Here is a 25,538-nt window from a genome sequence, read left to right as displayed (position 1 = left end):
TTACGGAAGCGGTTTGTTGAGAACCTGCATCCGTGTTGGTTCTAACAGCCCATTCCGAGTATATTCAACGATGGCCCGTAAAAAGACCAGTATACGTATTTGGCACTGGAACGCAAATGGACTCCGGTGCCGCAAAGCCCTTCTACAACAGGTCGTTAGCACCATGACGGACCCCCCGGAGGTCATTCTGATACAAGAAACACACATGGAGGATCCCCCCAAACTATTGGGGTACCGCACTCACTTCTCACCCCCAAGTGCTCGTACGCAAGGAAAGGGAGCGGCGCAGGGGGTCTGCACGTTCATACGCAAGGGCATCACTTTCATCCCACTCGATCCGCCGCACAATGGCTCGACGGCGCTCGAAACCTGCGCTACGGAGGTGGTGCTGGGAAAGCGTCAGCGTCACTCCCTCACTCTCGTCAATGTATACAGCAACCCGCAGCACGGGAGCCAGCGATTCAAGACTCTCTTCCAGAGAGTTCAGCAGCTTGTTCCGGGCTCACCTTGTGTCGTGGGAGGTGATCTCAACTGTGCTCACAAAAAACTAGGATATCCACGCACGACAGCCAAGGGAAGGAACCTTCTGGAAGAGGCCGAGGCAGCGGGCTTCACCCTTCATACAGATGCCAAGCAACCCTCAAGAATCGGCACGTCCACAGTGCACCGACACGACCCCGGACCTCATCTTCACGAACGCGCCAAGCGAGGGTCCGGTAAGCTGGAGAAATACTGGTATGAACTTAGGGAGCGATCACTACATAATAGAAATCACGCTGGAACTCGGTATCGAGGGCGCTAACACTCCCTTGCGCGTGCACAAGCTCACGGATTGGGCAGCCTTCCGCAGGCAAAGCACCTGCACCGTCATTGAAGATATCGAGGAATGGGCACACAACATAAATAAAGCGGTCCAGGACGCGAGCACGGAGGTCAGAACTGAGGACACCGTTCCTGCAATGGACCCTCATTTGGCCCACATGATCGAAGCGCGAAGGTCCCTTCAGCGTCGATGGAGGAGGAATAGAACAAGGAGGAACTTACGAAAACGTGTTGCGCAACTCGGTCGGGATATAGAGGCGTACAGCCAACAGCTAGCCAGACAGCAATGGCATGCAGTCTGCAAGGAAGCGGATGGGCAGCTTCATGCTAGCCGTACCTGGAAGCTGCTACGGTCTCTCCGAGACGAAACACAAAACAAGTCCTTCCAGAGACACCGGCTCGAGCAGATATTGCACACAGCGATTAAACAGCACGGGGAGGACGGAGTACGAGACTATCTCAATAACAAGTACCTACCTTCCACGCCTAGCGTCGCCCATCCGGAATATGCAGGGAAGGCAAACCCCGAATTGGACGCCGATATCAGCGAAGGCGAGGTTAGGAGAGCCGTTAGTGAACTCAACTGCAAATCCGCCGCAGGCCCGGATCGAGTGCACAACAAGGCGCTTCGCAACCTGGGCGACGGAGACATTACGGCACTCACGTACTTCTTCAACAAATGTTGGAGCACTGGTCACGTACCGAAGCAGTGGAAGACGGCCCGTACGGTCCTGATCCCCAAACCGGGAAAACCACCTAACATCGAAAATCTGCGACCCATATCCCTTACATCGTGTGTGGGCAAGGTCATGGAGCACATCCTAAACAACAGATGGCAACGCTACATGGAAGAGAACGGCATCTATCCTCCCACCATGATCGGCTTCCGTAATAAGCTAAGCACCCAAGATGCCATGCTTCTCATACAAAGTGACCTGCTGGACCAGCCCAGCGTCACTGATTGCCGAGCGATTTTAGGATTAGATGTCAAGAGCGCTTTCGATAACGTCCGGCACGCGGCCATATTGGCACAAGCTCAGCGCGTCGGCCTCGGGAAGCGCTCTTACGAATACATACGAGCCTTTCTCACGGGCAGAACGGCGCAGCTCCAAGCAGGCCAGATCCAGTTCGAGGAACGAGTGATGGGAGGCCAGGGAACACCACAGGGTGCGGTCATCTCCCCTTTCCTGTTTAACCTGGTCATGATCCCGGTTGCCAACAGCCTGGCCGACCTCCCCTCCGTGCATCATACCATCTATGCAGACGACGTGACCCTCTGGGTAAAAGGAGGAGCCACGGGGCACATACAGGAACAGCTGCAAGAAGCCATAGATCGAATAGAAACGCAACTGCAAGGGGCAGGACTGCAATGTTCCCCGCAAAAATCTGAATTACTGGTCTTACCCCCCGCCGGGCACTGGAGGAAGAGCGCTGAGGCAGAGGCCGCCGAAATCGTCCTGCACACCGGTGATAACGGCACCATCCCTCACGTGGCCAGCATCCGCGTTCTGAGCATGCACATCAACCGGGGCAGTGGAAACGCGACGGCAGTAGACAGACTCATCACAAAGATAGGAGTGGCCACGCGCCTAGTCAAGCAGGTGGCCACGAGGAAACAGGGAATGCGGGAGGCAAGCCTCCTGCGACTGGCGCAATCCTTTGTGGTCAGCCATGTAGCCTACATTGGAGCTTTTCACAAATGGCTCCGACATGAGAAGGACAAGATCGATGCGGCCATTCGCAAGGCCTACAAAGCCATCCTAGGCCTCCTACCTAGCACCAGTAACGTGGCACTGGCTGGCTTGGGAATGCACAACACCCTTGAAGAAATAGGGGAGGCGCAACGCATATCGCAAATAGTCCGGCTTGGCACCACGCAAGCGGGCAGGGAGATACTCCACAGGGCGGGTCTGACGTCGCCGGTGGACCCCCTGCCTGAAGAGGGAGACCAAAGGATACACGCGGGCAAGAAGCATCTACTTGCGCAGCAACTAGTCGTGCCTCCACTTTCCCGCAACGTGCAGCCGGGGCTGGACGAGGGACGTCGTAGAGCACGAGCAAATGCGTTAGCGCACATGTATGAAAACGATGGCTCGGCATATTACGTCGACGCAGCCGAACATCAGCACAAGACCGGGGTCTTTGCACTCTCGGTAATACGAGCACGCGATGGTCAGTGTGTAACGGCCGGCAGTGTCCGGACCCGTACGGCCGTGCAAGCTGAAGAAGCTGCCATAGCGCTTGCGTTGACCTGTCAACCCGGTCAAACCATCACGATACTGAGCGACTCCCTCTCTGCTGTCCACAGATACAGCAGAGATGCGATAAGCAGCGTCGCGTGGAAACTGGCACCCACAAACAGAATGGCCCGAGCATACCTCAGATGGTTCCCGGCGCACATGGGAAACTTATCGAAGGGGACCCCCAACCGCAATGAGGAGGCGGACAAAGTTGCACGAGAGCTCGCACACCGTGTAGCGACTGCCGAACCTCTCACGTCGCGGGCGGAGGGAAATGAGACTGACTGCGACAGCTCCAATGAAATGCACCCAATCCTGAACTATGGAGACGTACTCGCCTGGCATCGGGAGCAACGGAGGAAGACAGTGCAGCCACACCCACTCCTCACCCGTACCGAGGGAGTGCTTTATCGTCAACTACAGACAAACACAGTGATTACGCCGGCGTTGGCGCGTTATGTGTGTCCAGGATACTACGCAAGTGACAAGTGCTGTGTGTGTGAACTGGTGCTAGCAGACTTACCACACGTAATGTGGGGATGTGTAGAACACGAAACTCAGGGGTACCCGCGGGTGCTCCCCCCGAATGTGCAGTGCGCGCTCAACTCTACGGACCTCAGTGCGCAACGGACGGTGATCCAGCAGCTGGAGCTAGCTCTGGCTAGACAGAAACGAGGCGGATCGGGCAGTCACCAAGATGGTGGCTGTAATGCCCCTCACGCCCGGTCTCCCCAGGCACATTAGTCATCCAGCCCGGTCCTTTCGGGGACTCCACGGACGGGGCGGAGTCCTGCGTGACGCACCCCCCGGTGCCGGATTTCACCGAATAAATGTCTTTATCTCTCATCTCCGAGTATATACTTCTAAGAGCGCATTTAGGTAGTGGGTCCGTTAAAGCGCCCTGCACGTAAACGGAGCGCGTGTTTACTGTCAAAACTTTGGACTGCACTTAGGGATGGCGAGTACTAGTTATAGCGGTGTTGCTTTTGTCGAGTACGCACGGCATCTCCAAGATAAAGTTTGTCCTTACACCGTGAGTGCAGCCAGCGAAAAGCCCGGTCGGCAGTCGTCCGTGGTGCTGTTGAAGGCCAGTTCTTGATCGCAACAGCTGACAATTCCGTTGTACCCTGTCGCGCGCAGCATAAGAACTCGTTGTAGTACTTGGCCACGTCTTGCAGTAAAAGGGCGCGCAGCCTGTGGCCGTTATTGATATCATTTGCAGCAACACATACCATTTCCACGTGTTCAGCTGCGAAACAATTATGTGAACAGGATCGGTGCCTTACAATCTAACATTTATTTATACGTTCTATTTTAGAGTACAGCTCTTAAGCGGCCGCTCCTGTGGTTGCGCGGCGTCCCTCGCCGTCGTCCCTCGATGTAACCGAGAGAACGAGGAGGACACCGAAGAGAGAGAGAGGAGGAATGCGGAAAAAGAGAAGTGGCACGACAAAAAGAAGTGGAAAAAAGAAGCGGGAATGTTGTACGCAGACGACATTGATAAGATTTTAGCTGATAACCAAACCGATATGAAGCGGCTAATAAATATTAGCAGCCAGAAAGCCACCGACATCGGGTTAAATTTCAGTGCAGAAAAATCAGGAATAATGGTTTTCAATGACGCTACCACTGACGTAGTGTCTATCCAGCAAGGCGAATTACCTAGAGTGAAGGAATATAAATATTTGGGAGTGTGGATAAACGAAGGGGATAAACTCACGAGGAGAAACTTAAGGTTAAGGGAAAGCGAAACGCAGCTATATTGAAGCATAGAGCTCTGGGGGGGGTATAACAAATATGAAGTAGTAAGAGGTATGTGGAAAGGAGTAATGATTCCGGGTCTCACGTTTGTGAATGCTGTACTCTGCTTAAAATCAGACGTTCCATCAGGCCTTGAAGTAAACCAGAGAACGGTAGGACGTTTGGCCTTAGGCGCGCATAGAAAAACAACTAACGAAGCAGTTCAGGGAAACATGGGCTGGGCGTCGTTTGAAGTTAGAGAAGCACAGAGTAAAATATGCTTTGAGATGAGGTTGAGGGCAATGGCTCAACGAAGGTGGGCAGATAAGGTTTTTAGGTACCTATACTTGAAAAGCGTGGACACGCAGCGGTTAAGAAAGACTAGAAGGCTAACGATGAAATACGGAAAGAACAGTGGAGAATCCAAAGCAGCCAATGTAACCAAAAAAGAGGCAAGGCAGATTGAAACGAATAAATTGAGGGAAAAAAATGGAAGCTAAAACGTCGTTAGAGATGTGCAGGGCTGAGAAATTGAACATCAGAAAGGAAAATTTCTACGATAATTCCCAGGGCAGTGCTGTGCTTTTTGAGAGAGAGAGAGAGAGAGAGCTCTTTAATGTGGGCTGGAGAGGTCAGCTCTGCTAGCGGCAGTGCTTGCTACGCCAGATGGGGATGATTACAATGCAGTGAAGTGAATGTGAGAAATCGGGAAAGCAGCAATAGAGAGAAAACAAAAGTTAAATAAAAATGGCACGCAATGTAGGCTAGAGCAGGTTGCCTGCGAACTAAGAGTTTTGTGGGGAAGTATTCACAAAATGATGGGGTATGCGTGGTCTGCGGAAAAGAAACAGAAACTATGCGGCACATAGTGTTAGAATGTGAGGGTATCCATCCAAATCTACATGAAGGAAATATTGGGTTTCCAGAAGCCCTAGGATTTAAGGGTATCACAGAGGAAGTTAACTTCAAGGCTGTCGAGGGGACGAAAAGAAGATTAGAATGCTGGTGGACGAAAACCAGAGAGGGGAATATTGCCTAGGACAGTTACCACCTGTAGCAGGAAAAAAAAAGTATTTTGTGCCAAATAAGCTTTTTGTGCCTGCCCTAAGCAGCGCTAGTATTAAACCAAGAGTGTAAAACATGGGTATATTAGTCCTTTTTGGTAAGATGACATGTCATCACCCCGGTACAAAGGGGAAACCAATAGCAATCATCATCATCAGAGGGTATGGCGCAAGTTTGAGGAGGAAAGCGAAGTGCCGCGAGTGCCGCTGGAGACGTGCGCCGAGGCGGCGACCCGCTACGAAATGGGGCCAGAGCTAAACGAGCTTAAGGTGCGTGAATGCGCGCGCACCGAATCCAGGCACCTTAAACGACCTGTCCGAGCTAAGGTCCCTAAAATTACTTTAGGGGCCTTAGTCTGAGCAGAGCGTAAGCGCCACCGCCGACAGAACACAGAGGTGCGCGCCGCCGAAGCAGCAGCTATGCGCTATCCCCGAGGTCTCTTATGTTCGCGGCGCCGACGCAGAGGCTTGCAGCCGCTGCCCATGCATATATTTCTGTCTGAAATTTGCCTCAACATATTTGCAAAGTCGGAACAGCTAGACAGCTGCGCTCAAATTTTTAATTAGGGAGTATCGTAATCGTCATGCACTGGATTGTCCCCAAGCGTTTGCTACTTTAGAAGACGCTCAAAAACGTCCGCGCGTCAGACTTTTTCCGCACGTAAGAGACCAACAAGTGGTCCAGATTTTTCCGCTGCCGAATGGTGTACCTCATAGCCATAGCCCTCATAGCGTTGGCGCGTAAAATTCCAGTTTGAACATTTACGAGCGCTCACCACTGCCCACAGTTTACACCGTCACATGCTGTATACGCCAGAGGGCTGTTGTTTTCGTCAACGTCACTCCACTAGCCTTGTGGCGACAGTGGGTGTTCAAAACGTCCACACAGTCCTTTACCTTCTGCGTTCGATGGAAATGCTAAACACACAGATAAGGCTTGATCGGTGACAGTTCCTCACAATACAGTAAGTGGCCCGTCGGCCGCCCACTAGACGGCTACACTGTTTGGTCGATTGCGCTGAGAATCCTGGTCACTGGAAGGGCATAGCGTTGACAAAACATTCGAAACGCCGCTTGTGTGCATTCCCTTGAAATGGAATTTCGTGCAAAACAATGAGGTATGAGGTCCATCCCAACAAAGTGAGAGAGGCTACACCTTTCTCCCTCCAGAAGGGCTTGGTGTAGTAGATGGTCATCTTGAAGGCCGACCCGACGGGCGTCCGTTGGATGAGCTGGTTGCGCAGCGGGGACAGCGGAGGCTCGTAGTGAATCTTCAGCTGCAGCGGCAGCGGGATGGCCATGATCACGTGCTTAGCCTGGGGAACGGGGGGGGGGGGGGGGTGAAACTATTGGCCTTAACGAACTCAGGAGGTCCGGGCTCAAACGAGCTCAACGGTCTACATGTACTATCTTGATCACAGTTAGGGTAAACACGGGAGCGCGCGTCATTCCGTGCGCGGGAGCCGCCTGCCGGCGTTCCGGGTAACTTCGCACGCGCATCACATATCCTCGTTGCAAACGAACTGCGCATGCTTGCGAAGTTACCCGGAACTCCGACAGGCGGCTCCCGTGTTCACCCTAACTGTGATCAAGATAGTACATCTCAGCTCTTTTATACTAAACATTAACCTGGCGCCGTATCAAGCGGTGAAGTGAAGGTGCCATCTCGTACGCAAACCCCAGTGGGCTAAAGAAGAAACACTTATAAGGGTGGTAGTATTTGTTTTCTCCCACCTACTTTCCCCCTTTCTTCCATATTCGTCGGTGTGCTAGTGCGAGCGTTTGGGCCCACGAAACGTTCCTACAGTTCCTAGCATTAAGCTCTAGTATTTTGTAACCGAACTTAATCATTGTCTGTTGGTTCCTCACTGAAGAGAAGAGAATAAGGTAGATGATAGTCTCGTATCAAGCGCACAAAACATTCAGAAATTTATTCTCGGAGTATTGTACCTACTCACCTGGAACTCCCTGCCATCGAGCGTGGCCACGACCACTCCCCTCTCGTCTTGCTGGAGGTCGCACACTTGCGCATCGAACTCGACCTTGCCTGTAACCAGCCATAGGTACGATGGGAGGGGGCACCCGCAAAGCGCCTTCCCGCCGGACACATTCCCGGCGACTTGTGGAGAAAGCAGCTGGGAGCAGATTCGCACTCCTAATCAGCGCAGTCTTAGTCGTGCTCTCTCTCTCCTTGTCTTTTTTTTTTTCGCTGGTTTTTCCTCGATCATGTACCAACACGCCCGGTATATCTACGTTATTCCCAGTCCTGTTCCCCATTAATTGATCAGCACAATGTTTTGCCAAGCTTTATGTGTAAGCCAGGTAAAGCAGCGGCAAATCGGCAACTGCGCTTTCGGGGAAACCTATGCGAGGGTGTGCACGACCCCTACATGAAGGGGAAGGGGAAAGTCTCAAGGTGGTTTGTCGCTGTGGCTGTGTAAATGATTAGCAGAATGCCTGTTGGGAATAAAAAGCAATCGCAGTTTTTCTGCACCACAAGGAGTAGTGAACGGGGAAACGTTAACCATATGTTCGGGAGATGCTGGCGGGAAAATCGGGCGGTATAGAGCGAGCTAAATAGACAGGTAATCGCTACAATATCTTACAAACATACAATGAATGTCGAATTTACAAACCTTAGTACCGCATTTCAAATCCAGCGTGAAATATTTCATTCGTGCTTCGATTGCACTTATCGCCATTCCTACGCGTTTTTTCATCCACCTGAAAATACTCTGCTATGAATCATGTCAATATCATCATGTCAATAGCGGCTGCTACGCGGGGTCTGATAAATACCCAATACAAGCATTAGAGCCGCTATCTTTCTTGCACGAGGTGAAACCAAACGAGGCATAGATAATTCTGCGCTCAAATTGCTCTGTCAGATTAAATGAACGTACCTTCAAGTAGCCGCAGGAGCTTTTCGCAGATGGTCATAGAGCCGTTCTCGAATTTCCTCTCCTGCACACATTGAGCGCAATCAACCTTCACTCAGCACACATCCCGCCGATGCCTCCCCCGTGTTTGTCAGTCAGGGAAGGATGCCTCGATGCCAGCGCCGCCGTACGGCGGAGGCGCGCGTGAATCGAGGCACCCTAAAGGCGCAACCACATGCGACGTTTTGGTCGCGTTTGGAGACCGTCCGCGGCGACGCGCGTTCAGCGCGCGCCACCAAATACACAGCAGCGCGCTCGGAGCGCCGGTGTCTGCGCATCCCAGATTTTCGGTGCGTTTTCGGCGTCTGCGCCGGATGTTGCTGTCCTCAATTTCCGGTCCCCCTCCGCACGCAACATGGCGGCTCTTTATTTGGCGGCTCTTTAGCACTTTATTTAATAGAACATCAATTTAACGTGTTTTGTTTGTTGAAGTTTTGATTATTCTTCAGTTTATTAAGAATGACTTAAACAGAACGATGCTGCCTTTACCAAAGTAAGTCTGGCAACTTGGATCGGAGAAGCGCTCTTCGCGCGTCTCATGTGGTTGCTCGCCCTCTCCAACGCCCGTTCCACGTCGGCGCCAGGCGCCGTAGACGGTTGCAAGACGCGGCCAAAACGTTTTAAGTCAGAGGACATGCATGCGCCATCTCGCGTGCGCCTCCCGCGGGCGTGCAAGCGGAGCGCACAATACCTGAGCCCCGTTGTCCGTGTTGCACATCCTGTGCATGCCTCCGCAGCACTTGGTGTACCACAGCGCCCACAGCAGGGACACCTGGCTGGGTTCACTGGCCAGGTTGACCTGCGCCAAAGCGCTCAGGTAGTCCCGGCAGCTCCTGCATCAAAGGGATCCCCAAATAGGCTGGCAACTATACAGGCCCCGCACGCGTTGGTATATACACGGCTGCGTGCGTGCGTGTACGTGTGGGTACTTCTGCTAACGTACTTTGTCCAGGACTCCTTCTCGTAAAAGCTTTGCAGTGTCATGGCGTCCCATTCGTCAGCGTGAGGGCAGTTCCACGGATCGACGGCAGGAATCTGCGAGCAAGCATACACGCAAGCCCAATACGTTCCCCGAACTTTCTGCATAATGTTGAAGCTGCGCGGTACTTTTACGTTCCCCTTCCGCGACTCAGTGCTGTGTGTACAGTATAACCCCGATTATACGACTTTCTCGGGATCGTGAGAAAGCGTCGTAAAATTCAGGCGTTGCAAAATCTGAACAACTACAATTACGCCTATTAATAGTTTCGCGCAACGGATTTTTAGAAAACTTCAATGTGAACTACAAACTAATGCTTTGCAGTGCTCGGAAACCCTAATCACTGACAAAAAGTAAATGCGAAAAGAATATTGCAGTGCAGTGGCAATCACGCTGTTTTAAAACAAACCTTGTAGCGCAGTCCACTGCCACCATCCCCGCCCGCCTGTTCGAATAATGGCACACGCGATCACGACAAACACATGTGGAAGCCTAAGCCTGTCATCGTAACCTCGTTGGCGATTCACTGTTGAGTGGGAGAAATGAACACCTGCACCCTGCCCCTGCACTCGCCGCGCAGCAAGAGGAGACGCCAGCGAGAAGAGTGGGAAATAGATTGTGCAGATGAGGAAGAGAAAATAAAGGTGAGACGGAGAAGAAAGCAGTGCCGGAGAGAATCGGCTGAGCGGGGTCACGATCTGGGGAACAGGCCAGGGGCACTTCATTTCGTCCGTCTGCCGGTGGCCCGCTTGGCGTGGGTTGTCGGATAACGCGGTTCAGGCATGAAATCGCGTCGGATAATTGAGGTTTTCAATGCATTGTTTCTACGGCGATTTTGCCGGGACTAGAATAGCCCGTCGTGAAACCCGGGTTGTCGTAAACCCGGGGAAATATAACCGGGGTTCCACTGTAGTTGCAATCGAAATGTCGGGGCATGGCCCGTTGTAATGTGGTGACATGTCGTGTTGGCACCAAACTTCAGTGAATTCCTGTACCACATGGTATGGGATTGTAAGGGGGTTAAGGAACTCCCGGAGACCCTGACATCAGCACCGGACGAGTGGGAGGCCGTGCTGACCAGCGCGAATCTGGATAACCGGCGTGGCGTGGTGACCCGGGCAGTTCGTGCTGCGCAGTGTTGTACACGTTCCTCCAAAATTAAAACGAAAGCCCGTTCCTCATTCTTTGCCAATTTTGAAACGAGTTCCCGTTACAAGTTCCTTTATTGCGAAAGGAACGCGTTCCAGTTCCACTCCGAAAATTGGAACGTGTCGTTACATTAACGTTACAATTAGGTTTTTAAATTAACATATAGTGTCGGATAATCCTGGGTCGAAATTAAGTGAGGCATTTACAAATCACATCGAACTACGTATATTATACGAATATTAACACCACCGGCAGCAGATTATCTGGACATAAAGATAATCAAAAGAAACGCTCCTAGGCGAATTGTTTCAGGGAGCACCGGACAAACTCCAGACGGCTCGAGGACATTTCGGTGCAGGATATTTCGGTGCGGACATATCGGTGTACGGACATATCGGTGTACGGACATATCGGTGTACGGGCGTTTCGGTGCACGCACGTTTCGGTGTACGGACATTTCGGTGTACAGACTTTTCGGCAACCAAATAATCCGGTGCTTGCCTGTTTGCGAAAGCCGTTATATTTTTATTTCCGCTTAACGTGGGTTATGGACAACAATCTGGAGCAGTGAATTTATTTTCTTGATTGATGCCATGTTCGATGTTTGCCAGGTATTTTTAGAAATTCTACATTTATATATTTTTGTTTAATACCTCTTCCTAGGGACACCTGTTATGCAGCCGATTGAATTCTCTAGCTCACGTTTTTTTTTTTCATTTATGACAGGTTGTTAATTTATATTCGCTCTTTTTTAGCTAAGACAATTACCCGTGTTTACGATGGTTTACCGCCTCTCTTGTATTTTCCTAATTACACACCCTCAAATTACATTAATTACATGCACACTCAATATACAAAAAGAAACAAACATTAGCTAGCCCCCCAGAGTGATGAAAACCTTATGAAGAGTATTACGTAGGCTGGGCTGCCTTGCTGAAATGAATTCGCGAACACTGGTCTAGGATATTGTCGGGGAGGAAAAACGGGCCTTTTGGAAAACAGCCGCAGGTTCTAATGTCCTAAATGCTGATTAAGCGCGTACCGGTTGTGCATACAAATTCCACCCATTGTTTTCGGGACAACCAACCTTCGTTTAATGTTTACAAGCCTACATTTACCACATTTTAATTCTTTGTTCTAGCGCCCCCACCCCCTCCCACGTACCTCCCGCCTGTACGCTCGAATCTCGACCAGATTTCTTTTTCAGCCATATTATTTTCGGTTTCCCCTGAAAATCCTACTGGCGTAGTGGAGTTCACGGTCTCCGAAGCGTCACCGCAGTGATTTTTTATTTTTTATTTAGAACATACTGCTAGCCTCTTAGTGGAGGCTTTTGCAGGAAGTGGGTGATACATTCAGAACAATGACATAGCACACTTCGCGTTTAAAACAGAGAAAGAGCTTTACCTTCACCATGGGCGCACGAAACCTCTATAATGTGACACAAAAAGCCACCCAAAAAGCCGCTGAGAACACAATGGCCACTATCGTTTCCTGGCTACGCGCTTCCGCGCGTCGCGGTCATATCGACGGCGCCCCCACTCCAGGAATCGCTCTTTCTGCGCCTTCAGTCGCCCCCTTGTGAATTAACTCATCAAGTCGCGCATATCATGGACACCCCAGGTATACATCGCTTCCTCCCATTATAAAGAGCAAAAAAAAAAATGAATAGGCTAGTGTGACGAGAGGGGCAACAGTCGTCTTCAAGTTTTCGAAGTCCAGTGGACGCAAAGGTGAAACACAAGTGACACCCCTCTCTCCCTACTTAGGGGGATGATTGCCGGCGGGGCGCAGCTTTCCCCTACCCTAAGTAACGCCACCGTAAGTGCGATCGTTGCTTTGTTAGTTTTAAGTAGAACTGACACCGAATGCAACGAAGGCGAGATTGATTGAGAAAATAATTAAAACGGAATGCCGACGCGCCTAATCGACCTCGTTTTTCTGTTGTTGTTTTTTCGCGGAAGTTTTGCTGGGGGGGGGGGGAGGAATAGACTAAAAGAAACAGCGTCTTGCACCGTTGGGTGAAGTGAAAGGAAAGCGCTTTGGTAACACTTTAAGTATTAGGGTTGTTCACATGAATGTTAAAATAATAAAAAATGGTTGAACGGATCCAAATTAACAACGTTAATTTTTACCATCTGCTACAGAAATTGGGTTTCACGTGGCAATGCTCCGTCAGGAAACAAAACACCGCCGTTCGTTTCCACGAACGGCGGCGCAAGCACAAGTCTCGAACGTAAAATCATATTAAGTCACGAAATTACAATATTAAAGCTAAAATGTTCAAAGAATGCCTGAGACATCCCCTCACTCAAAATGTCTGGGCCAAGACGTCGTGCACCAAAATGTCCGTCACAGAAATTTCCACACCGAAACGTCCTGGACCGAAATGTCCGACACCGAAAAGTCCGGATCGCATTTAGCAGTTCGTCCGTTTCGTTGGCTACGTTGTTACCGGGTTGACCGCAACCGGTCTGCTCCTGAGCGCGTGTAACGGTGACTAGAAAGGGTGCGGAGGAACGGACATGGAGAAGGCAGGCCCGCGGAACTAATCCCCCTACCGCGACGAATGCCCAAGTGCCCAGCCGGGTCCCGGTCAACCCAGTAACAACGCATACGACAGAACGGACGGACTGCTAAAACTCTCTATTCCTTCCCCGCCAGGGAACAATTCTATCGGCCGGACGCACTTTCTGGCCTCCCCAGACAAATGATGAAGGGTGAAAAGCATTCTCGCGGCTACGCTATTCCCCCGTCGAGAGCCGCGTAAGCAACCAGCATGAAAGCAAGCACAAGCTGCGGCCTGCTGCGTGGTTATTCTTCTGCCTTTGGCCTTCGAGGAAGCACGTACGGCTGAAGGGCGGGCAAACTGACCATCTTATACGAAGAGAAACGCAGTAGGGTCATTCCACGCGAAACGTCCCAGCCCAAAACTCGACCATCGCCAATTTCATTGAAAAAATTTGCGCTAGGTGCCGATGAAGTGTAGGAGGTGGGCACGGAGTATTTCCCTTGAAAAAAATTTTTCGGTCGTGGGAGCGCTCCTTGAAATTTCTGCAAACACGCAAAATGTAGTTGGAGATAATAAATTTTAAATAAATAGTGAAACTATGTGTAATGACAAATATTATTTTGGATCATTCCCCTTGCATTGTTCTTTGATGTGGGACTGTGTCTGAAGCTGTGTAAGTATTTTTGGCGTTGTATTGGCTAAGTAAAAACACAAGAAATGGCACGTTTTTAGGAATTTTTCGCAAGGGCACCGTGAAAGTGTCACCCAAAATATTTCTATCGTGCATTGATGTGGCCTTTGAGTGTCGAGTAAAAATAATTTAAGCCGATTACAGTGCGTACTTTGCAAGCAAATTGCTTACAAAGATGCAAGAAAATGAGTTTTTGCCGAACTTCACACCTAAGAAAAGCCCCAAGGCCCTCGAGGTAAAATTACATGAGATGGCTCATTATACGCACCAGCACCTTACCTTTTAATTTAGAAAATTTGATTCGGGTAAATTTTGTTTGAGGCGAGAAAAAAATTTTTAAAGTTCACAATCAGCCGCACTTGTGTCCACTATGGAACTGTGCCCGCAACTGGGAACGCGTTCGTGCCGCCACCCCTTTTTGTGGCAGGCATGTGCACACGTGGCTCGATACTGAATGAACATTGGTTGTGTCGCTTGACAACACAAAAAATGCACCGTAAACAACATATTCCACTCTGCCACTTTTGTGGCGGGAGCTACACTACACTATCTCGGCAAGTCTTCGCGGGATGACCAGTTTTGACATTGAGCGCTAGAGGTCAACCCCCTTCCGCAAGTGCCCGGCACGGAGCAGCGGCCTTAGGGTAGGGACAGATAGACGGCAGGGGAGAGATAGGCGAGGAGGGAACGGGAATGTGCAAGCAAGCCGCCGCCGCCGCAATGATAAGCGCGCAGCACGAATGGAGGACAGGATGTCACGTGCGGCGCAGAGCCGTGTGCGATGAAGGAAGATGAATATCCAGCTGTGGTCACTCATAAAGTGGCGAGGCTTAAACGACGCCGTGAGGTGGAAAAGAGGAAACACGCTACTGTTGCATGCAGCTTCGCTACTTTCAAGTCTTGCGTGTTAGTGTGAGCTTCCGTTATTTTTATTTTTGGGTCTTCGTACAGTGAACACAGCAAGTGAGTGTTTTGTAGTGGCAGTTATCAGCGAGCTGGACCTAATCTGTCTGATGCGGAGGAAGAACGATCGCAGAGTAATTTTGCCTGCGCACCACACTTCACATAGCCCCAGAAAATTCAACGCACAATATTTTTCACTGCAAACATACCATTTCTTGCCACTTGTTTCTTTTGCCTACGGTTTTTTTTTGTTGTTCACAGATATTCAACGCTTCGCCAGGTGAATAATCACCGTCAACGAAGTCTCCCTTGTTCTTCTTTTTTGTTTTTTTTTACCTTCATTTCTTTCTAGCTTGATTAGGATGCAATGGTAAAAAAAAGTGTTGAAAGAGTAGCTGGTCTGAAGTGATGAAATTGTCGCGCTCCTTTGACTGGGATTGCCATGGCGAATGTTGAACCAAGTTGTGCCCTTGTTTCTTGTATTTTAGAACTTGGAACCATTATTCCTTTGATATTGTTTTAGCCCAGGCATACAGGTCCTTTCGGGTCTCAATCTGATCTTGAGAAGGTGTCTGGAGAAATGCTCTTTCCGTCAGACGTTTAAGTGCGCCGCCAACGCCGTGACATCCACTTTTGCCGTGTAAAGTGGCAAAGAAATTCTATTATGCCGACAGTTTATGGCCATCCTTGTGTAGAAGAGACGAAGTTATTTTTTTTTCTTTTATTGCGAAGAAGCTCCGTCAAAGAAATAATGAATTTTTTCTTTTAGTTGAGGCTGATTTTGTTTCTGTATTCCGAGCACTGCGCTGTTAAATATGTAAACTGCAATGATGGGAAGTGGCTGGGCAAAGACTTTAAAATACAAAAGTGGCAGAGTGGAGTATGTTGTTTACGGTGCATTTTTTGTGTTGTCAAGCGACACAACCAATGTTCATTCAGTATCGAGCCACGTGTGCACATGCCTTCCACAAAAAGGGGTGGCGGCACGAACGCGTTCCCAGTTGGGGGCACAGTTCCATAGTGGACACAAGTGCGGCTGATTGTGAACTTTAAAAATTTTTTTCTCGCCTCAAACAAAATTTACCCGAATCAAATTTTCTAAATTAAAAGGTAAGGTGCTGGTGCGTATAATGAGCCATCTCATGTAATTTTACCTCGAGGGCCTTGGGGCTTTTCTTAGGTGTGAAGTTCGGCAAAAACTCATTTTCTTGCATCTTTGTAAGCAATTTGCTTGCAAAGTACGCACTGTAATCGGCTTAAATTATTTTTACTCGACACTCAAAGGCCACATCAATGCACGATAGAAATATTTTGGGTGACACTTTCACGGTGCCCTTGCGAAAAATTCCTAAAAACGTGCCATTTCTTGTGTTTTTACTTAGCCAATACAACGCCAAAAATAATTACACAGCTTCAGACACAGTCCCACATCAAAGAACAATGCAAGGGGAATGATCCAAAATAATATTTGTCATTACACATAGTTTCACTATTTATTTAAAATTTATTATCTCCAACCGCATTTTGCGTGTTTGCAGAAATTTCAAGGAGCGCTCCCACGACCGAAAATTTTTTTTCAAGGGAAATACTCCCTGCCGACCTCCTACACTTCATCGGTACGTAGCACAAATTTTTTCAATGAATTTTGCGATGGTCGATTTTTGGGCTGGGACGTTTCGCGTGGAATGACCCAGTAGCGCTTTGCGGATTTTTGTACTCGAGCCTTGGCATCAAAAACAGCCAAATCCTAGCGATGTAACGGTGAACGCCGTTCCTGCCGTTCCTTCAAAAACGTAACGAGTTACCGTTACAGTTCCACCGACCCTTAATGGAACGGTGGCGTTCCTCCGTTCCTCCAAAAAGGAACTAGTTCCAGGAACGCCGTTCCTTGTAACGCCGTTCCGTACAACACTGGTGCTGCGGCAGGCCATGACATCCCGGACTATAGGGTTGCCAACCACCGGGGATGATCACCTCAAAACCCTCGCACATCATCCCCCAGCTCCCATCTGGGACAAAAAAGAATTTAAACTACTATCGCTAGAGAGTAACAAGTTTATTAAGAGCATTGATCAGAAGATCACGTGTAGTGGTTCCCTGTTCCCGCAGTCCATGTGCCGTTTTGACCGCGGCTGCCGTCTCGACGAGGATAAGCTGGTCCGGGAGGGATTGGCTAGACAGCAGTGTCTCCCACTGCTCTTGAGGGTGGGGGAAGGGAATAGTAGCGGGGGAAGTCCTGGGGTAACTTTACACCCTGCGATAATGTGCCTGATTGGAGGTTTGAAACAAGTGTCATGAAATACTGAAACATCATAAACCTATTTATGTCCACTGAGGTATGAAGGTCTCCCCCACTGACTTTGAAATGCTTCTATTATCGTGCGCAATCTCAGTCAACACTGTTGCACCAGACACACACACATTCACTGTGCGTGTGCATACATTTTTTGGCGAAGTTTACAGTTAACCGTGCGTGAAATTAACTAGCCGTGTCTGTCTTTTCAAGTGAGCTTGGATTAAATCAACCCACCTCTGATTAAGTGCCAAACCAGTTTTGCTCAAACCCCAAGTCTTTCCTCGTGAGAACCTGCCTGCCCGTGGTGTCAGGGACAATTGTCATCTGGTCCCTCACGGTAAGGCGTAGTGTTTTTATTAAGTGACCACTTAATAAACACACTACGTGCTAACGTGGGGGACCAGATTTTTAGGACCAAGAAAAATGTAGATATCGTCGCGAGAAGGCGCTTCGCGTCCTGCCAACGGTGAACATATTTATATTTATTTATTTACAATACTGCCAGTCTCTACTGAGACCATAGCAGGCGGGGGCAATGTACAGATTTATACAAAGAACACTCACCACGCCAACTATTCAACAATTCATTTGAATTTGAATTTTCGCGAAAACAAGTTACATTTTTTTAGCCTAGCGGGTTGTCGCTCGTGACCCGCGCCTTCTGAAACTTCGTGTAATCGCGCACAACGTGCGAGGGCGGTTCGCATACCTGCTCCATCATCTTTTCCATCTTGTGCATGACATAGTTGATGTCGAACCAGGCCAACGGGTCGCTCAGGCCGAAGTGGGCCCACGAGCCCTGGTAGGGGTACGGTTTACCCTGCACGTTGGAGGGAAATGGCGGGGTATATATGCACAACGCCGTCTGATGTTGTATGCTGTGTACAACCACAACGAGGACTAGAAAGTGGTAAAGAAAGGGTATGTGAGCCATCTTTGTACGTGAGGCATCTTTGGAAACAATAAACTATACTCGGTGACAACTTAAGAAGTGCATCGGAAGTTGCCGCTGTGCCTTCGCCGTAGCCGGATGTTTCTCCGCGCGGCGCAAGTAGGGCGTTACTGGGAATATTTTGAACATGGCGTGAGCCGTTCCCGTGATTTTTTGGACTTAATATGCTTATAAACGGCTCCAGTGACGACAAACAAACTGCGTGAGACAAGGCAGACGAAATCACGCATTCATAGCAAACCCCTTTCAAAACGAGCGCGCGCTGACGTCACGGGTCCGGCGCTTTGGCGGAGTGATACACTACATGAGGTGGTGCCGTTCTTGAGTTGTAACCGAGTATAACAACTTACGTCTTCATATAGCTCGCCGGGCTTGGCTTCACGATGAAGTGGTTTGGTTTTCTGAGTTAAATGAGCAATCCCGAGTATTTTCCTTCTCGCCGAAGGTGCATGGAACCAACGACTTCCTTTTTTCTCATTTCTCGACAAATATTAAACTAACCACAACACTTAAGCTTTTTATTAAATCTGTGTCTATTGCGTTGATCACCTTAGGAAAAATTTTTGCGCATTTTGTATTTTGTTTCCTTGTCTTCTCCACTTATTGCATCCACGAAGAATGCCTTCTGTGCTTATCTGGGAAAGCGTTCATGGGTTGCTATGGTGGAAGGAATCGCTATGTGTGCGATACCGCACGTAGTTACACATGTATATAGCTGTAATTTCACACGCTTACATTTTTATTTGCGTTTTTTGCTGCTGCCTCAGTTGGTTGGTTCTAGTGGGGTGGGGTTGGGGGGTGGGGGGTTGATCGTAATGTTGTCTGTCCTAGCTTTCCTATTCCCGCAGCTGTCTGTGCATCTGTAGTAAAGTAAGGTAAGTCAAACAATAAACTAACACCTTGCCCAACAAAGCCGGGACGAGCTACTGAAACCATCTGGACAAGGCCTTAACATGTATGCAAGCATAGGATAGCAAGACAAGCAATGTTCACAGGTTGCGCATTTTTCTAACTGATGTGGGGTTATAGAGGGGTAAAGTAGATTTGTTTACTTTTCCCTGCAATAGCGAAACCGGCGACGAGAGAGACTAATCCGTCTTCGTCTTCTCGTTTCGTCCAGCTAGCAAGCTATCTGCCCCCACCCCGCGGCTGCGCGCTGTACCGCGCCAGCCGCGGCGGGCCGTGGCTCACCGGAACAAAGGAAGCGACAAGTGTTTTCGCTCATTGACATTTATTACTGAATAACAAACATCCAAAGAGCATGCAGGCTAGCTGGTTGATGGCGAGGATCTAGTTCCTCGCCCGGGCAATTTAAGGGAATCGAGAGGTTCGACTCACCGCGACAACAGTCATCGCCGGGGCGCCGCCTCAGCGCGCTCGCGTTTGCCTCGCTGGGACACCGATGGCAGCCATCGTCGCCCTCCTTTTTGCCCGATCCTCGAAGGAAGGAGATCACCAGGCGCGTCCTGACGCCTCGCTTCCCGAGCTCCGACTTCCCCCCGCGCAGCTTGCCTCCCGCGCGTGCTCGCCGGCTTAAAGACAACTCCTACGGCGAGGAGGTAGATCCCCCTCGCCGACGTCTTGCCGAGCAAGTTCCCGCGAGGAGCAAGCGGTGTGGCGAAGCCGAACCAAAGGGAACGCGCTAAGGTCGCGTTCCCACACTATGTATGTGATATTGCGAAAAGACAGTTCAAACAAGAAAATGTCTGTCGGAACGCCTGTTTGCCGAGCATATCTCTTTTTTTGCTTTTCAGGTAATATCTTGCCTTTATTTTCGGTCAGTATTTTTGTGTTCTCCTATGTGCCTCTGCTTTTCGCGCTCGTTTTAAGATTTGTGTTTGAATTTGGCAGTAAGCTTCTTTTTCGAATGTATGTTTCCGTGCCTTCCCGCAGAGTATACATCGTTACCTTTGCTTTTCTCATTCAACATAGGCGTCTTTCACGAGCCGAATCTACACCTTGGCTATGAGGCGCGCCAGACTAGAGGGCTAAGCAATATTTTGAACTACCCGGGAACCTTTGAAGCACGCCGAAATCTCGACACACATGTGTTTTCGGTTCTCGCCTCCATCAGAAAAAAATCCGGGCCATCTCTACTAATGGGAAACCTGCGGAGGAGCGAACCATGCAGTGTATAGGTGTATTCTTGGCGCCTTGGTGTTTTTGCCCGCGGAGATGAAACCGTTTCGAGGTAGAGGTATACAGATTTGCCGTACGTCACGTGTCTTTTAAGCACTAAGCGTTCTAGCGCAAGGCATTGAAAAAAATTGGCCGCGTATCTGCTCCTTTCGTTGCAAATGTCGACAAAAGACGATAGTCTTTATCGACTTTTGCCAAGTAAATACCTCCCTTCGCTTTCCCGCTCACCTCTCATGCTGTTCCTCTTGCGTCGCGCTCCTCCCAAGGTAAAGACGCCAAAGGTTTGCTTAAATCATTTAAATCATGCCAACGCTGCCGTACGGCGAAGCGCGCGTGAATCGAGGCGCCCTACTTCAACGTTTATAGAACCGCGTTTCCATACTCCACGTGCATTGCAAACAGAACGTGGAACCAATCTAGTGGAACCTTTCGTAACTGTTGCCGGTTGATTTCTTAAAATGGCGCAAGAAGCTATAGTGGCGCGGGCGACAGCAAGCGACGGCGGAGTGAATTTTTTTTCTTCAGTTGATGAAGTATTTTATTTCGCGAAAATCAAGCATGTATGACTTTCTATAAAGGTACACTGCAAATATCACTTCTGTATTAATTTGTTGCGTTATATTAGATGCGACGGCATCTCATTCACTCGCCTTGTCCCTCCATACGGCGTTGTCGTTGTCCGTCCACACCCCTGCCCCATTCTCCTCGCCGCGCGAGCTGCGCTCTCCGCCGCTCTCCGCCGCTCACCCCCTCTCCTCTCCGATAGCGAACACTCTCTCGCAAGGGGCATTGGATTTGATTCGATTGGATTGGCTTGGCTTGGCTTGGATTTGGATTGGATTGGATTAAAGTGGATTGTGTTGGATTGTGTTGCGTCATAGCCGCGGCAGGGGGTTCACGGCACGTTTCACGCGATGGGAGAATCAACCTAACGGAAACAACAACGGAACCCCCTATGCGTCGCATCTACACAGGGGTTCCCGCGAGGGGAGGTGGGAGTAATTTTTGCGTAATGCCTTGTTGTTCTTCACCAATATTGACAAATATGAACATTACACCGGACTTAGACGGGTAGATTTAGCTGTGACTATATAAGACTATTGTGCAGGCACTGTTTTACTTTGGCCGGGTGGCTGAATCGAGTTACATACAGACAGAAAGACAGACAGGCATACAGACAGACCAAAACTTCTGGGTTTAAGTAGCCCAAGAGAGACTATCGTCTTTAAAACGAGTGTCCCGGCGTGTTCTTTTAGTATGCGTTTTTCCCACGGAGATGAAACGTTCTAGCGCGAGCCATTGGACAACAAGTGTCCCGGTGTGTTCTTTTAGTACGCGTTACGTTCTATAGCGTGAAGCGTTGGAAAATGAGTGTCCTGGTGTTTTAGTACCATGACTACATGATATTACGACGACGTGAGACGCCAACTGCTCGAGCCCCTAAAGGGCTTCACCCCTAAAAGCGGCCGCAGCGGCCCGGGTTGACCCCGCATCCTTGAGCTCAGCAGCACAACGCTTTAGCCACTGAGCCGCCGCAGCGGTTACTGTTCTTGCCTTCCTGCGTTCCTCCGAGTGTTGCTCGTTGGAGGTTATGTGCATCCACACGGACGTCTCACAGATGGATTGTAAGGGCTGTGCTCCCTAAACGTGTACCACTCACGAGTGACAAGGAAGACGGATCAGTTTGTTAATTAAGAGCAACAGTCGTATAGAATTTTGTACTTGATCTAAAGCCATGTAGAAGTGGGCGTTTCACTTCTCTCTGCAATTGGTATGCGAATTCTGTAGCCGTGGCAGTGCTATAATGAGCGGAATTTTGGGAACTGCACAAATAGGCAATAAAATTATGCTGACTCGCTTGGATCATGGAAAAATGAATTTTGTTCTGCCGGAAGTTTCACTTTAAGGGAGACTTTCGCAGTTAAACAGTGACGTAACGGTACAACGCTCACTCAATAGATATTTGTCCATCTACTTGCTCGCTTCTTTGGAAATGCCGCCGCCGAAAGACGGGAGTATTCTGCCGCCCCTAACACGTGACTGCCTCACCTCTCTCTATACTCGGGTACAACTCAAGAACGGCGCCACCTCATGTAGTGTATCACTCCGTCAAAACGCCGGACCCATGATGTCAGTGCGCGCGCGTTTTGAAAGGGGTTTGTTATGAATGCGTGATATCGTCTGCCTTGTCTCACGCAGTTGGTTTGTCGTCACTGGAGTCGTTTATAAGCATATTAAGTCCAAAAAATCACGGGAACGGCTCACGCCATTTTCAAAATATTCCCAGTAAATATTCCCTACTTGCGCCGCGCGGAGAAACATCCGGCTACGGTGATAAGGCACAGCGGCAACGTTCGGTGCCGTTCTCACCGAGTATACCACCCACCTCTGACGCTCCTGCCCTCGCGTTTCGCACCTCTCGTTATAAACGGAATGGAGGTTCGCTGAATGCAGGTTAATTTTACCGGGTCCGTACTGTGGCGTGCCAACTGTTGAGTCTGTTTGTTGTGGTTGGACGGGGGGTGCGTCTCCAGCTAGAGGCTGCAGCGCGAGCCCTTTTTAGACTTTCTCAGTTAAAATAATTTTAACGTGTTTGTTATTTGATAGCACAAAAAAGCATGCATGACTAATTTGAATTAATAAAACTCAGACAGACAGACAGACGGACAAGACACCAGATTTCCGCTTTTAAGTAGCCGAAGAAAGATTTATTGGTTGATTGTGGGGTTTAGCGCAAACGCAGGCGATGAGGCGCGCCGTAGTGAAGGGCTCCAGGTTAATTTCGACCACCTGGGGATCTTTAACGTGCGCCGATATCTCGTGCACACGGGCGTTTTTGATTTTCGCCTCGTTCAGAAAAGCGGCCACCGCGGCCCGGAATCGAACCCGCGTTCTCGTGCTCAGCAGCACAATTGACTCCTCAGACACTGAGCCACCGCGTTGGGTAACACCCCAAACCTGAGTCACTCCTATAGAGCGACTAGGTCATCCGAAGATGTTGCAAGAAAAACTGCCAGACAACTTTAGACGTGTTTGACGCATATCTGCAAGACGAAAGGCGAAACCACTTGAGTAGTCTTAAATGCGGCATTACGCATTTCAGAGCGAAAAAGCACAGCTGGCGTGTGTAAGTAAACAACAGGTCGTTAGCACCCCCCCCCCCCCCCCCCAAAAAAAAAAAAGCAGCAGGAATGGCGGTCACCCGCCGCGGTGGCTCAGTGGCTAAGGCGTTGCGCTGCTGAGCACGAGGTCGCGGGTTCGATTCTCGGCCGCGGCGGCCGCTTTTCTGATGGAGGCGAAAAGCAAAAACGCCCATGTGTTCGAGATTTCGGCGCACGATAAAGATCCCCAGGTGGTCAAAATTAATCCGGAGCCCTCCACTACGGCGCGCCTCATCGTCTGCGTTGCGTCGGCGCGTTAAACCCTACAATCAATCAATGACGGTGGCGGGAAAGCTCCAGCCTAACAATTGACGCATGTCTCAGCATTCCTCACCAAGAAAGGCTATCAGCTTTAAAAATGCGTGGGTTGCATGGCGTTAAACTAGCAATCCTGGAGTCTCGATCAGGTGGTTTACGCCTTCTTTGGGTTGTTTGAATGTGCATCTAAAGAAGGACCATGCAGAGGCTGTAGCAACTGGGGTGTGCCTTTACGGAAGTGTGGCGTACCGTAGAACAATAAAACTAGGCGGCGAGCTTGCACGGTGTGACTTTAGCCCCGCACATCTGGTGGCGGCGCTTTCACCTAAGGTCATCACTGAGGGTGGCGGTAAGTGCAAGAGGAAGGAAAGGTTAGTGGGAAAGATACCGGTGTGCGGTCAGCCTAGTCGTGTAGTGTGTGCCCTGGGTATGTGACATCGGTGCTGCTGTAACGCTAATTTCAAATAGTATGAATCCTAGCTCACCAGCTATCGCAGTTCGATATCTTCATACTAGTTTGGTCAGAAGTGTGCAACGGGCAGCCATGTAATTTAGCTCCCGTCGGGCGAACGGGACTCGGCGCTCGCTATCGACTTCCAAGCACCGAGTGTGAGTTCACTTAGTTTTCACTGGCGTACACTTAGATTGGCTAAGTTTCTGTGGCTCATGCATTGGACTTTAAGGAGCTTACTACTAGTGACAAGGAAGGAAGGAACAAAGCGTTGTTGGTCTCTAGTACTGCCCGGCGAGCGTGAGTACCTCTCCAAAGTGGATATTCTTGAGGCCGCCATCGAAGATCCTGTAGGTTTCCGCTCCGAGGTCGTGAGCCAGGCGCAAGATGTAGTTCTGCGTAGGGCCCACGTACGAGCCGCCGAGGTCCACCCAACCAACCGTGTCGTTCTGTGTGGGGCGAACAGAAGACAAAGGAATAAATAGGAAAATGACATGTGTTGCGCATTGTTGCACAGCACATGACGTTGAAGTCGCGAAGGTGGATTGGTAAAATATATAATTGGTGGTTCGAGAAGACCCGCTTTTCTTCCCCTTTCTGAACGATGTACACAGCTGGTGGATAAGTATTCCTCTTAACTAAAAACCGTTTCACTGGCAACAGCAACAGCAACACCCACCATTTCCTGCTGGTAAATGAAACTTATTCTGAAGAAAAGTACCGCTGCGCTGACCATTGAGTTGGGCTACTGTGCCCGTGAGTTACCGTAAAGGTTCCCAGCGACAACTGGGAGTTCTTTCGGAGACCGTAAAGAAAATGTAAACTAGGTGTGGTTCTATAGGGGCACAGAAGAGAATAGGAGGGTTTATTATTTTCATTAGCGTGGCTGCTTTCAGTGTGCTCCCTTTCATTCCGGCGCACACAAATGGGGCCTAACCGACGATCCACAGGTGTTACGCCCATTTAAAGGCCAACTCTACTAAAATTTCGCCTCGGACAAATTTATTTCTGTATATACAGTACATACCACCAAACCAATTGGCGCATGACTGGTTGCTCCAGGAAAGACGTTTTAATCAGTTAGAAGCGTTTAACATATCCCCGTAGCAGACGAAGCAAGCCCCGCATACATGGACTCGACGAGAAATCGTCGAGTCGAGTCGACTGGCGGGTTCAACTACCTTGACCCCTCCCGCGTTTATATGAACCCCGTCCAAAGAATCGAGGTGAGGGGAGCGGAGG

General features: G+C 49.7%; 1 protein-coding gene across 3 annotated transcripts in view; it reads right to left on the bottom strand.

Moving 5' to 3' along the window:
* LOC144169705 (amine oxidase [flavin-containing] B-like) overlaps positions 1–25,538 on the bottom strand; it is an 85,459-nt gene that overhangs the window by 6,000 nt on the left and 53,921 nt on the right. For all 3 annotated transcript variants that reach the window (XM_077699010.1, XM_077699011.1, XM_077699009.1), the window contains 8 exons: positions 24,605–24,745; positions 18,045–18,155; positions 9,749–9,840; positions 9,497–9,638; positions 8,770–8,830; positions 7,825–7,913; positions 7,023–7,182; positions 4,093–4,189 (listed from right to left, as the gene is read on the bottom strand). In XM_077699010.1, the coding sequence (XP_077555136.1) occupies positions 4,093–4,189; positions 7,023–7,182; positions 7,825–7,913; positions 8,770–8,830; positions 9,497–9,638; positions 9,749–9,840; positions 18,045–18,155; positions 24,605–24,745 (893 nt within the window). The remainder of the gene's footprint in view (positions 1–4,092; positions 4,190–7,022; positions 7,183–7,824; positions 7,914–8,769; positions 8,831–9,496; positions 9,639–9,748; positions 9,841–18,044; positions 18,156–24,604; positions 24,746–25,538) is intronic.

Source organism: Haemaphysalis longicornis, unplaced genomic scaffold, assembly GCF_048455015.1.
Source record: "Haemaphysalis longicornis isolate Haplotype H1 unplaced genomic scaffold, Haemaphysalis longicornis Haplotype H1 scaffold_2, whole genome shotgun sequence".
NCBI classification, from domain to species: domain Eukaryota; kingdom Metazoa; phylum Arthropoda; class Arachnida; order Ixodida; family Ixodidae; genus Haemaphysalis; species Haemaphysalis longicornis.
This window is presented reverse-complemented; position numbering and strand designations above follow the sequence as displayed.